The 14,310-nt window shown below is 39.6% G+C and overlaps 1 protein-coding gene across 12 annotated transcripts in view; it reads left to right on the top strand.

Moving 5' to 3' along the window:
* Positions 1-14,310, top strand: part of CADM1 (cell adhesion molecule 1) — a 352,286-nt gene that overhangs the window by 194,162 nt on the left and 143,814 nt on the right. For 6 of the 12 annotated variants that reach the window (XM_061440378.1, XM_061440384.1, XM_061440381.1 and 3 more), the window contains exon 2: positions 8,882-8,968. The exons of the other annotated variants lie outside the window; for them this stretch is intronic. In XM_061440378.1, coding sequence (XP_061296362.1) covers positions 8,882-8,968 — 87 coding nt within the window. The remainder of the gene's footprint in view (positions 1-8,881; positions 8,969-14,310) is intronic. 12 annotated transcript variants of the gene reach the window in all.

Raw genomic sequence — 14,310 nt, 5'->3', positions numbered from 1 at the left:
AGACAAACAAGTGGCATTAACATAGTTAGAAAATCTTAGGGAACATTTTGCAACAAGATCTGACCACCGCAGAAAGTTCTGCTAGTTAGCAGCGACTGGAACTAGAGTGTTCCAAAGAGGAATCCGTCTCGTGACATGGTTGTAGTAGTTTACTGCCTATCTTTATTCTCCAATATTTGCAAGTAGAGCATTGGAAGACTTTTATTACCCTGCTATTCTTTTATGTAATCTGGGTCAAACATTAAGAATGCATTGGAATACGATTTACATGTTTTAAAGTGCTCAGAGAAGAATAGGTAAATGGGGAAGCGTTGAATTTATGGCAGGTTGTTTTATTATGTTTGCTTTTAGTCACTAGGAGAGCCCAGAGAGTGTCCCACAATATGCATTTTTTTCTCCCCAAATACTGTGTGCTTACTGCTAGCATATTCACTCCAGAGGATGTTTAAAAACATACATAAGCAGGGAGAATATGGGATTAATCCAGTTCTTCTCACTGATCATGCGGCTCTTTGGGGAGAAAACTGAAATGTTAAGTTGAATTACTTTCTCTTTATTGTTAAGAGAGAATATCTGTCTGGTTCAGATTCATTTCCCTTTACTGTCTTTGAAAAATGGAATTACTTGAAAGCTGGTATAAAACTTGTAATTACACAATGTTTTAGATCCTAAGATAATATACCTCGATTTTCCTCATTAATAAAATATATGAAATCATCAAAATGAAATACAATCACTTACTGGCTATAATGTTGTTAAAAGTATGAATATGTGGATATTCTAAAATATAGCTATCATTGCTTTAGGTAGAAGAAAGCATTTGTCTTGTTTCTTAGCTACAAAGACTGGGATTCTAGTTAAATCATGAACTTCAAAAGTAATATTTTAACAAAGAGGATATAATTTCTCTTTGGGAAAACCCATGTTTTATACTGATTTTTCTTTTTAATTATAAAGAAAGGATTTCTTTTGCTTTTTAAGGTTGTTGTCACCACAAAAGCCAAAACTACATCATCCTTCCAGATAATCTTCTAGAAGCCCTTTTAAAATTAATAAAATGAAGCATTTCTTTTCTGGATTCCCACCAACTCCAGCATATTCTGGCATTGAAGTTACGAAATTGAAGGTGTACACACTAATCTTGCAATTTTTCTTGTAGGAATACAAGATTTTTAACCTTTTAGTTAAAATTCACCAGTGTGTAGTACAGGGAAATATCTATAAACACCTAACTGCATAGGAAATCCAATGTAATAACTTATTTTAGCCTGTAAATTATTAATGATTTTGATATGAGAAATTACAAATTATTTTGTTATGGAAACATACTTCATTGCAAAATCAGTAGTATTTCATTTCTTTACAGAACTGGATTTTTATTTATCCAACTAAAATTTAGAAAAGAAGAGACTAGATCATTTCCCGTTTACTTGGTATATAAGTATCTTGCCAGTTCTTTTGTAGTTCTGCTTAGTATATATATTCTTGTTGTTCAGTTGCTCAGTCGTGTCCAACTCTTTGCAACCCAAAGGACTACAGCATGCCAGGCTTCCCTGTTCTTCACTATCTCCTGGAGTTTGCCCAAACTCATATCCATTGAATCAGTGATGCCATCCAACCATCTCATCCTCTGTTGTCTTCTTCTCCTCTTGACTCCTCTTCCCAGCATCAGGGTCTTTTCCAGTGAGTCAACTCTTTGCATCAAGTGGCCAAAATATTGGAGCTTCAGCTTTAACATCAGTCCTTCCAATGAATATTCAGGGTTGATTTTCTATAGGATTGACTGGTTTGATCTCCTTGCTACCCAAGGGACTCTCAAGAAATGCTTCATTTAATTAATTTTAAAAGGTTTCCTCGAAGATTATCTGGAAGGATATAGTTTTTTGGCTTTTGTGGTGACAACACCCTTAAAACGCAAAGGAAATCCTTTCATTTTTTTTTTTTTTTTGGTAATATTCTACAGGACTCCAAAAGAAGACCTTACCAGGAAGATAAAATCATGCCTGATAATTTTAGGAACGTTAGAATTATTTATTTTCATTCTCTAAAATCAGTAATATGTTAATTCTCTAGCATCCAGATTGTTTATCTAACGATAATACTTCCCTTTTATGATGATGCTGAATAGTTTGCATTATTTTTGTATTAGAGGAAGTAATGAAGTCTATCAAGATGTGCATATACCAGTAATTGACAATCTGCACATATCGCTTGATTCTCTCCTGAGTGGTCTGACCGTTTTGTTGAGAGCATTGGACTTAGAATTAGACTTGCCTTCAGATCCTGGCTGTGCTACTATATCGTTTAGGAATTCCTTTTGGCTCTGCAGTAGACCCCCCCAAATGATGGCTTAAATACTAGGTTATTTTGTCACCTAACGATAGTCTGGAAGGGGGGCAGTTCAGGGCCCCCACTCAGTCTGCAGGAACTCAGCCTCCTCCTTTCTACTTCATAGTCCCCAGGTGGTACCTTCTAGTCCAGGATGACTGCGGGGGCTGCAGGTAGAGCTGCTGCCCCTTAGGCAGAAGGAAAGACAATGAAGAATACTCCAGGCAGAACCGACTTCTTTTCCCATCCCACACAACCCTTGCACTGACAGTCCCTGACCGACCCGTGAGGGAGGTAGGAAATGCTATCTTCACCGCAGCCAGCCAAAGAAGAAGGCTTCTGTTAACCGAGCACTTAAGGGAAGAATCGGAGAAGGCAATGGCACCCCACTGCAGTACTCTTGCCTGGAAAATCCCATGGACAGAGGAGCCTGGTAGGCTGCAGTCCATGGGGTCGCTAAGAGTCGGACACGACTGAGCGACTTCACTTTCGCTTTTCATTTTCATTCATTGGAGAAGGAAATGGCAACCCATTCCAGTGTTCTTGCCTGGAGAATCCCGGGGACGGGGGAGCCTGGTGGGCTGCCGTCTATGGGGTCGCAGAGAGTCGGACACTACTGAACCGACTTAGCAGCAGCAGCAGCAGCGGCAGCAGGGAAGAATAGATATTTGCTAAGCAACTAACATCCTCTGCCATAGTGACCTTGAGTAATTGAGCCCCAGCTTCCTTGTCCTTAAAAATGGTTGTGAAAATAGAATCTAATTCATAGACCCTAATATTTCAAGTATCAAGTGAGTTCATACATCTAATGCCTTTAACACAATGCCTGACATATAATAAATAAGCCATAAGTGTTATTATTCTTTCTAGCTATTTCCTTAATATCTCTAGGTTAATATCACATAGATATTGCAAACTTGAAATGTTCAAATGTATTACAGATGCTTATTGCCTTCCCTTGCTCACCATCTATCTAGTCTTACAAGCTAGAAACCACAGAACAGTCTCTGAATAGCTCTCTGTTCCCATTTGTACTCAGCAGTCACCAAGTATAATTCTGCCTGCAAAATTGTTCATGGATTTCTCCACCCTGTCCCTCCGTGTCCATTACCACTATCGGAATTCAAGCTGTCTTCATCCCTCGCTTTCCACAGGTCTTCACTATCTACCAGGTAACATCCAAACTCCTGAGGACAGTAGTCGAAGTCTTCGTATAATCCGTGTAATCTGACTGCAATACTGGCATTGCCTTGATTCAACTGCTCCCTCCGAGTTTTTCCAGATCACACCTTTCTTGTTCTCTGGCTCCACTGAAAACTCCCTCTTATCCAGATGGGGCATTGTGACTCTCATTTCATCTCCAGGATAGCTGTTGAAGAATTCTCAAGTTGAAACATGAAGAAACTAAGCACAGATGCATTTCAGTCAGTAATTTTGAATATCTAGATTTGCTTTCTGGCAACTACTTTGGGATTTTGTTTATGAGGCCAGCGGATAGATAGGTACACCGGCATGGCACTCCTTATCATAACAAGGTACCTAAGTGTGTAAGGATAAAAGAACAAAGGGCTCTTGAGTGAAAGGAGTGCGTTTGGGGGGAGGGGAGTTGATGTCTCTCAAATGGATAGGTGAGCATGTTCAGCAATTTTCAAAGTATTGGTTTAGATCTTGAAACTCATTATTTTTACTTTGCTAGACAATAGCATTAGTTTAGGTACTTAATGTGAATGCTATGGATGCATTTTGCTTTCAAATTGAAATGAAGTAGAGAAGGTTAGCTCTATTGAGGTTGTGTGTGTCTCTGTGTGTGGAGTGCCTAACGGGATGTATAATGTAATTTCAAAGCCCTCTGATGCAATATTTGGAAAACTAAGTTTGTAGTACAATTAAAACATATCTTTGGTCATAGATTACTTGGCCTTTTGCCATTCTCGTAGGCAATGTCCTACTTAAATAGCCTGGATTGGCTGAGAAAAATAATTGCTGCTATGAAATAATTTTGCAATTACCGCTGTAATTAAGGGCAGTTTGTTAATGAAAGTGCTTGGTGAATAATGACTGCAGGGCACTCCATCTTGCAGCTTCATGCCAGATGATTGGTTCATGTGGTGGAGGCAGTTAGGGAATTAGTGACACAGCTGTCATGGTTACGGGATGGATGTAAATATCCTTTGCAGTTGATGATGAAGAACCGTCATTAGCCTCCTGCCCCTTGGGAACTGGTCAGATGAACAAAAATAAACTTAACACATGATGGTAAAAGCCATTCCTTCTGTCTCCTTTTCTTCAGTTTGAACAATTAACATTCTAATAGAAGCTGCAGAGAGAGTGTAGATGAACCCTCTCCACTTTTCCAGGCATGTTAGTGTGATAAATGTTCCTCCTGGTAGGGCATTGGTTGTTCACAGTTTATAACCGCTCTTATTAGCTTATGGGCCAGTTAAAAACTGCTCTTTAGAGACCCACAGGCCCCATTTAAATTTTTCTTGTTCATCTCCAGGTGTTGTAGATTCAGTTCGGCCCTTTGAAGAGTGCCCGTGGATGGATTTTTGCACGTTGCTTGTGTGGCTGCAGGGCCAATGAAAGATCAATTTTCTGTAGTTGGGTTTATTTGCTTGTGTAAAATTTATGTTGTTATGAAGATGACCTGGATGCTTGTCTGATCTTGCTTTGTAGTTTAAAAAGTCCTTGTTGAAGGTTGAGGATCCTTTTTTTTTTTTTCCCTCCTTAAAATAAGACACCCTAGGTGTCTAAGTGTGCTTCCTATTTATATTCATTCCACTTCCTTGGTGTTTTGATGTTGTTTTTCATTGTAAATTTGCTTAAGCAATCTTTTGTAGAGTAATTTCATAACATGCACACACGGTGGTTTTACATTGAGATGCTCGTGATCTGCAACTCATTAACTTTTGCTGACTGGAAAGTCAGTATTACGCTGTGCATTTTCTCTTGCTTTATCTTGCTATCTAGTCAGTTTTATTCCTTGTAAGAGATGTTCATTGAACACTTCCAAGTAACTTAAGCACAACTTCTCTTGATGCCCAGGGTACTAAATCTTCTTTTTGGGGCCCTAAGGAGGGATCCCTGGAGTTTGTGTCATTACATCCGAGTCAATCACCTACCCTTAAACAGGGGACGTCAACAGGTTTCTGGGTTTGAGTTCACAATGACTGTTCATGGTGACACTGTGCGTAAGAAGGATGGGTTTCTTGCTCCTTGTGTTGGGGGGTTTCTTGCACTTGCCGAATGCTCTCTTTGATGCCTGGGTCTCCTCTTGGCTTTAGCAAGAGGTGTTGGATGGAAGGGATGAGAATTCTCTCTCTCTCTCTCTCTCACACACACACACACACACATACTGTGGCTCAAACCTCTGCCTCTTCATTTTGCCTTCATTGGCTGTCACAGAGAATGAAAAATGTCAGCAAGTTCAGGTATGAACAGAGCCCTGTTCTGATGTTGAAATGCTGGCTACTGAGTCATCTGACTCTCTACTTCAGATGAACTCCTTACTCCTTTTCTCATCATTTGTCGATAAGTGACTCTAGAGATTCTTGTAGCCAACTTCATTGTGATCAGATATTCTCAGATACAGGTTAGCTTGCTGGTCCCAAATGGTGAGTGCCTAAAAGTCAAATAACTTGAAAAACCTCGCATTTTGAACATTTAAAAACAGATTTGTGTGTTTATATATATATATATACACATATATACATATATGTGTGTGTGCATGCACACACACACACACATGTATATCTCAGTCCAATAAATGACAACTCCTGAAGGGTATTCTGAGGCATGGTCACAGCTGGCAAAGTGATTTGGGTTCTGGTGGAATGTGACTTTGCAGGCACTATCTTCACAGTGCAGGGGGAGCTGGCAGCAGGCTTTGCCTTAAATGAACAGCGGAAAGCAGGCAGAGAGGACATGTGCTAGAAAACACCTTCCAGGCCTCAGGAAAACTGCGCTTCTGCTTTTAGCTAGAGTATGGGCTTTTGTGGTAGGTCAGTTCAGTTCAGTTCACTTCAGTAGCTCAGTCCTGTCTGACTCTTTGCAACCCCCTTGACTGCAGCATGCCAGGCTTCCCTGTCCATCACCAACTCCCGGAGCTTACTCAAAACTCATGTCCATTGAGTCGGTGATGCCATCTAACCATCTCATCCTCTGTTGTCCCCTTCTCCTCCTGCCCTCAATCTTTCCCAGCATCAGGGTCTTTTCTAGTAAGTCAGTTCTTCGCATCAGGTGGCCAAAGTATTGGTGTTTCAGCTTCAGTATCAGTCCTTCCAGTGAACACCCAGGACTGATCTCCTTTAGGATGGACTGGTTGGATCTCCTTGCAGTCCAAGGGACTCTCAAGAATCTTCTCCAGCACCACAGTTCAAAAGCATGAATCTTCAGCACTCAGCTTTCTTTATAGTCCAACTCTCACATCCATATAGGACAAGATAACTGCAATAGAAAAGGAAAAAACGATTGTGTCTTTAATTGGTGTGGCTTGAGGTGGGGGTACTGGGGAACGTCCTCCTCCTCCAGGAGAGATGTGACACGCTGCAGTGTTTAGATACTCAGTGTGTGTTCCCATTTTTGTTTGGTTTGATGACGTTTTGATTTTTTTTTTCTGGCTAAACATATGAGACATGAGTTTAATTGAATTTCCAAGCCAACTCTGCAGGCGCCCTCATAAAGTATATTTAAAGATGCTTTACAGAGTTTTAAGAGAGGCAGCCATGCGAATTTAAGAATCTGTAGGGGGCAGGAGGACAGGTTCTGAGTTTGGATCAGTAGTTGAAATTCCCAAGCAAAACCAAGTCTGTTCTCCTGCAGTTTTCTGGGCTAGTTTGGACAAGAATCGGAGTCTGCCTTTTTCACATAACAGCTCTGTCAAATTTACCTCATTTCTGCAGGACAAGTCAAAAATTTCCATTGGTCACCACGGTGATAACGGATCGTGTCCCATTCTGTCCTATCACCATCCTTTCTATGAAAGCAACACTAATTATAAAAATTGAACATAAATTTGTACTGTTTAATAGGTTTGGGTTTAATTTTGCTTCAGTGGGAAGGCTTTCGATTAAAAGAATCTTTTTTTCCTCTCCTCCTCCCCCCTTTTTCTTTTGGTAGAACAGTTAGTTAAAGGCGTAGGAAATTGATTTTAGTGTCACAGAGGACATTTCTGACAGGAATGTACGTTGAAATGATTCAAAGCATCTGTTTCTCTTGCATGTGCCCAGCGCAGCTGAGAGCTGTACCTAAATTAAACTGTTGAACGTGTCAGCTCTGAATCGGATCACAATTTACATCCAGTGGCTTGGTTGGAATTTCTAGCATTTCATGAACTTCCTCCCCTAATTTACGAAACGAGTTCTCACTCAAAGTGACCATTTGTTCTAGATGCCAATATGTCATGGTCAGAATCGATTGAGCTTTAGAGTTATTTGTTTTCGTACAGTCACTTTGCCTATGAAACGAAATGCTGTCTGCAGTCTGTATTTCTCCTGGCAGGGTTGGTGGATGATGGTTTGGTGGGTGTTTTTGTTACTATTCATCTTCCCCCTGGTGCTGTGTCTATCATGCAATCTGGCACCAGGAATTCTGCTGGTTGGTGATAGTTCCTGAGCACAGGAATTGCATGTACTCTGTTGGCAGCTGTATCCAGGGCACCCAGCGTAATATCTGGGAGGCACTAAATGAATGAAGAATGAGCGTTTTCTACATGATCACATGGTCGTCTTAGACTCTTGACTCCGAGGGCCCGCTTGTCTACCCTTGTGTTTCTTAGGAATTAGGAAGGCTCACTTGTATCAATTATAGTGAGGTATGTCCTTTGAAGTTGAAGGACAGGGGCAATTATTGTGTGTATGTGAACTTTTTACATTCACAGAAGAAATAATTTACTGGGAATGAGAAGGAAAAGTGACTCTTGATGCATAACAGGGACCGGAGCTCGTTAACTTAATTACTTAGTGGTCCCTGACAATGCTTTTCTCCCCTGTGATCACCCTCTTACCCTTATGCAGTATTTACCCGTGGACTTGGATTAGAGAATGCCGAGCAGAGTGGCTTCCACCCCTGCCCTTCCCTGTGCTCGCGGGTCCACACCCAACTGAGGCTCACAGTGCTGTTTGTACAGGGGTGTCCTGAGGCGCTAGTGCTGCATGGACTCACTCTGTTGACCTTGATGATTAGCAGGTTGCTCCTGACAAGTCGGTTGAGAGCATTATTCATCATTTTGTCATGGATACTCTTGCATCTCCAATAGCAATTCTCTGAGAACCTATTAGTGAAGTTAGAAAGCTGCAAATTTTGCAGTGAGTTGGATATTTAGAAATTAAGTTTCCTTTGCTTAATAGTTTGAGGTGGATGCTCTGGTTCTATGGATAGTCTAGCTCTACCCAGCCATTCAGTGACCAAGGCTAACAGTGGCTCTGCCGCCTTCTACAAGGAGATTCTGGAGTCATTCCAGTCACACCCTTTTAGCCTCTTGTAAGAGAGAAAGGGAAACGGGAGGGGAGCAGTCTGTTCTTTGGACACACATCCTTTCTGCTCACTCCGGCAGGACATAGTCACCCGACCAGCCTAGCTGCGGGGATGGCTGGGAAATGCAGAGTAACAGCCACTCTTGTGCCGGGCTGCCTGGATGAAGGTGAGAGTGGGTGAGTAACAGACAGCAGGCTCTGGGCCACAGGCTTGCTTGGTCTTGCAAAATTCCATCGTTTACCATAGACTTTACATTGTCTGATTACTCCCCCCTTTCGTTTCTTGGGGTCAAGCTGTTTATGAAGATGATGATGTACATCCTGGTCGAGCAGCTATCTTATGTCCTTCTGGTTAATATCAGTGCACGTATGTATTTTTTTTAACACTTTGAAAGCAACGTCAATCCTCTGACCAGCTTGTCTGCCCCTTGTATCACATTGGAATGCTTGTGTAATTTCCCTCCACTTTTTTGTCTTTGGGAAGCATGGTAGTATAGAGACGTTTTGGTAGATTTGTAATCCGTTTTTCTTCATCTGGGAAGATATTGTACATACCGTCGGTATGTTCATCGTTATTCAGGAAAACTTGGACAGCATCAATACTGTTGTCTGCAAATATTATTGTCTAGTACATACAGATGGTCACTGCCTAATGTAAAATTAGGTTTCTATTCAGGATCTTTGTTCAGAAACAGTTCTTGAGTTGACATGAGAAATTGTTGCCAGTATTATCAGTTTTGACTTTTCTAGTATATTTTCTCCAAGGATCGACAACAGACTTTCGCCTACTTTGATTAGATTTTAGAGACAATGTCTGATTCTCTGCTCACACCGTTCAGAGAAATTATACTCCAAGTCATCTCCTGATGCTTTAGGATGGAATATGTCAAGATCTTTAAGGCATTTAAACCTGTGTTGAGATTGGCTTAGTATCCTTTGCTACTTTACCACAAACGAGGGGTTGTCAGTTCTTGCTGTGCAAGAAATGTTATTTTTAAAGAGAGGATTTAAATGATAGTCATCTGACTTTTTAAGTCTTAGCTCAACTAGACAGTTTTGGTTTTATGCAGACACAAATCACCTTGAGTTTTGTTTTATTTTTGGTGAGAGAGGACCAAGAAATAAGTTAGGTATATTCTAAGCCATGGTCAGTAGATGTTCTTTATTTGATGTAGGGGATAGTTTCATTTTAAATACACAATATTTTGATACATCTTGTTGTTCCACTGTAGATAGTGCATAAAGTAGGAGTTGCTGTTTTGTGAAGTGCTTTCTGAGTATGATTCATTATAAGGTCACAGTTCTGTGATTTCAGCTATATTGAAGCTACTATTAATGAATGAGTACATATCTGCAGTGTATTCATATAGCTTCCTACCCTCCAGTGATCAAACCATGAGATGCTTCAGTGTAGAAGAGCTTGCTGAAGGTGATGGGCAGAAAGTACACTCTTCCAGTGGTGATATTAATCTATCTTCGGTGTCTTGTGAATGGGCTTAATGTCTAGGATATGGACATTATTAAAATAGGACTTATCCAAAAATAAAGTTCTTGAAATGTAAATAAAGTAGCATTGGAGCAAAAAACAGATCATTTTCCCCCCCTGATATTTAACCAGTTGCCACCTTGCCTTGCTCACTTATTGCAGCATCTCGTGTGACTGTCACTCCTCTGTCACATCATTCTGTAACTCTGTGTTTATATTTCCGTCTTCCGTACCAGACTGTGAGCTTCTTGGAAGGAGGCGACATGTTCATTTCAAGTTTGCATGGCACATCTACTCAATAAATGGGTGACGAATGAACTAAAGGAGGGATAAGTATCTTCAAGCAGGAAAATCTTGTCCTTATGTCAGTTGTTGGAAACTAATCTAAAGACCCTCAGAGTCTGGGGAAAAAAATGTTATATACGTTTTCTGGACACTGAGAATCTTTCGTTGTCCATCTCTGCTCATCTGCCCATCTGATTACTTAATCTTTTCTTTAAAAATTAAGAAAAAATACACACCAGGTAGATTGGTCTAAAATGATGAATCTGATGTTTTTAGTCTCCTCGTTGTAAAAGCAGAAGCTTTTGGGGAGGGGGGATTTTCTCCTGTGACAAGTGTCTGACCCACCCCCTGCCCTGCAAGCTTGATGCCCACCCTGAGCCTATTTACTCCCCTGTGAAACTGACAACCTCACCAGGCTCTGTGTGAACCGAAGGAGACACTTTAGTCCAGGGGCTCACAGGTACTAAGCTTCCAGCATGCATTAGTTATAAAGATAACGAGGATAATTATGATTTGTTCTTTTCCTCAGAAGTCTTCCTTGTTTAAATATTTACAAGGTCTATGACTTATTTGTGGTTGTTTTCCTTTATTATGCTCTTAAACAGAACTGTTTCCCTAGAAATCAAGTGGCATCCTGCATACCTAGGAGCAGGGCTTAGGGAAAGTTAGGTGAAGCTGGTTCTCTTCGTTCACGAAAAGCAGGATGTAATAAGATCACCTTTCTCCCCGCTTTATAGAGGTGTCAGATCATGCGTCGGATGAACTATGTAAAGTGGCAGTTGTTTGTTTTTTCAACATATACTGCCTGTAAGGAATAGAATCTCTTCCTGTCAGATGGTTCTGTAAGCTTGCTCAAAGCCCAGTGAAAAGATAAGATGCCACAGACTTTTGTGTTACCGACAAATATTACTCTTTTTTTCCTTCGTTTTAAAGAACAGATTTCTAGGTCGACAGTTGTGTTAAGGAATTTTCTATTCTGTTTAGGCTCTAGTGATGCGGTGCAGTGCCTCCTCGCTTATCTGGAGGTCTTGATATCAGATGACCTCGGCTATCTGGAACACAGCGGCTGGGCCCTGAGTAAACCAGAAAAGCCTCTTGAACTGCCTGCCAGAAAAAATGTCACAAAGTCTTTTGTATTAAAATGTATGCAAATCACTCAAAGAAAGAACCCCAGGGTTTCACCAAGACCAAATTATTTCTGAATTTTACAATCCTATAGAACTTGTACAAAATCTTATCTATCTTGTTATTTTTTTTTCCTCCAGTGTCCATACATTGGAGTCAGAAGATGGGAGATTTGAGAGGTACAGGATAGGGGGATGTTGCTAGATTCTAGTAGCCTCAAGTAGGAGAAGTTCACTGATAATGCTGGGCCAGATGCCTATGTGACCTAAACCAGCTGCGAGAGTGAAATTCTTTTTATTTTGCTCATTTAAAATGATAGGTATTATATAAACTTGTAGAACATTGTCCTCAATATAGTTTAAATAAGAAAGAAACTGATTTTATGGAACACTTCATGACGATTCCAGATGAATCAAGAATTCTCCTTTCTCTGTGGCATTTTCTGCTATTAATAGCATGGCATTCCTGAGGCATAAATCTTGGTTTTTTATTTTCGAGTAAGTTTCCTCTTTTGCTTTTCCCCATTGTTCATATATGATTCTCCTCAACCTTAGTTTTCCCCTTAAAGGATTTAAAACAGGTATTTTTAAAACAGGTAAGATAGCTATAGAGAAACTTAAGGTGTCTCGAATATTTGAATTTGTCAAAGTTTGATTTTTTTAGTGTTAAGCATCCCATCCTGCATTAACACTCTCACCCCAAATACAGAACAATAACCAAAACCCACAAAAAAGCACTGTGTTAATGTCTACTTCCCCTCCGTAACTACAATTAGAAACTTGAGGCAAGGGATTATTCTACAGAGCATCACCAGAATCTAGCACCATGCCACACAGAGACAGTGCTCAGTAATCCTTGCAGCAACAATTGTTTGAGATAGAAACTGTTTTTATCCCCATTTACAGATGAAGATTTGGAAGTTCAGAGAGACAGAGTGGTTTGCCTCGCGTCACACAGCCAGAGGGTACAGCCACAGCAAGCATGGGCAGTAGTCCCTGTTGCCAAGGCTGTATTATATTAGCTGCTATGCTCACTGCTCAACTTCAAGAGAAGCTTAGTGTTCCTGGACTTGCCATTTCAATTCTTCATAACTTAGAAGAACTGAGTTCCTGTTTCTTAATTGACAAAAAGAAAAAAAAAAAGACTGATTGAAATCCATTATTAAACTTCTCTGGTTGATTGAATTGGCATAGCTGCCTAGCTCAGAAAATGAACTATTTTGAGACCTCTGAGATTTCATGCTTAAACCAACCCCCCCACCCCCTGCCCCACTCAACTACTCTTTTCTTTTCTTTTCTTTACTTTGGCAGAATTCTTGGGTTATACACTGAAAAGCCCATGAGTTACAGCTAATCTGTGTGTTTAAAATTATACATTGACACTCCTTTTGGCTTTCCTTTTTGAAACTTTTTTTTAGAGGGTTGACAACTTTAAAAGAAATGGCATGTTCCTTCAACCTCAAGAACATTTTATTTAAATTTAGTCACTGGTTTGGGGAAAGAATAAACAGAACCTTCACTTAAATGTTCCCATGTCTTAGAAGAATGAATGGGTAGTGATATGATTTATAGCTGGAATAAGAATAAAGAAGATAAAAAGAAAAATGAAACCCCAAATTATTGGTTTCAGCAGAGCATTTCTGATTTAATTCAAAACTGTGAATACCGTTTATGCCCTGCTTAAAGGTTTCCTGCCAGGTTGTGGAAGCAAATCCCTACCTTTTGTGTAAAATGTAGCATAATTCAGTGCTCATTGTCTATATAGATAATTTAAAGTGAAAAGAGGTAAATCACCATCCATAAATATATTCAGCACAGTGCCTCAATCAATAGAAGAATGAATGAACAAATTTCATTCAAAAAGTAAAAATTGATATATTAGCATTTAGGCTATGTGTAACAGTTATAATTTACAAAAGTTAGTGATAAAAACTAGAAAAAAGTCTTTTGTGTCATTGATACCTATACCTTGCTACAAGAAAACCCAAGTACGAAAAATGGAATATGTTGCTTTTTTAAAAAAAATATGTTGCTTTGTTAAAGAATTCACTCTTAAGATTCTAATATTTTCCAAAGAGACCTCAAAGGTCAGCTTTGTACTAAGTGGAAGTTCTCTCTCCTGGACTTTTAAACGCTTTCTAATATATTTAGTGATTGAAAACTCAGATTTAGAATAAATAATGGTTACAGGTTCTATATATCTAAATACATTTACTGCTGTCTATGACTTACTCTTCTTAAGTCTGAACTTCAACCATGGGTTGCCCCAAAATTACTTCTACAAAACAGAGTTGGATTTATTTATTTAGCTGATGGTAGAATGTTTTGCTCCAGAGTGTGGAAGTTTTCTGTTGTGATGTTTAAAACTTTCTCCAGTTAAGGACAAAAATCTTGTTGTAGGTTAAAAAAAAATACATAATATACTTTGTCTTTTTTACAGTTGTCATTTTAGAAAGTCACATAGTGATATTTCATTGAGGCTGTCATTGAGCAAAACCTTTTTTTTTTACTTCCCTTTATGCTTTTTATTTTAGATTATTCGAATAGTCTCAGCAGTAGCAGATCTTTATCCTTTGGGGAAAATTAATATATTTGGAAGCAGCCCAAAGTCACT

The sequence above is a fragment of the Bos javanicus genome, chromosome 15 (assembly GCF_032452875.1).
Source record: "Bos javanicus breed banteng chromosome 15, ARS-OSU_banteng_1.0, whole genome shotgun sequence".
In the NCBI taxonomy this organism is placed as follows: Eukaryota; Metazoa; Chordata; class Mammalia; order Artiodactyla; family Bovidae; genus Bos; species Bos javanicus.
Note: the sequence above shows the minus strand (reverse complement) of the source record. Positions and strands in the feature narration are given on the sequence as shown.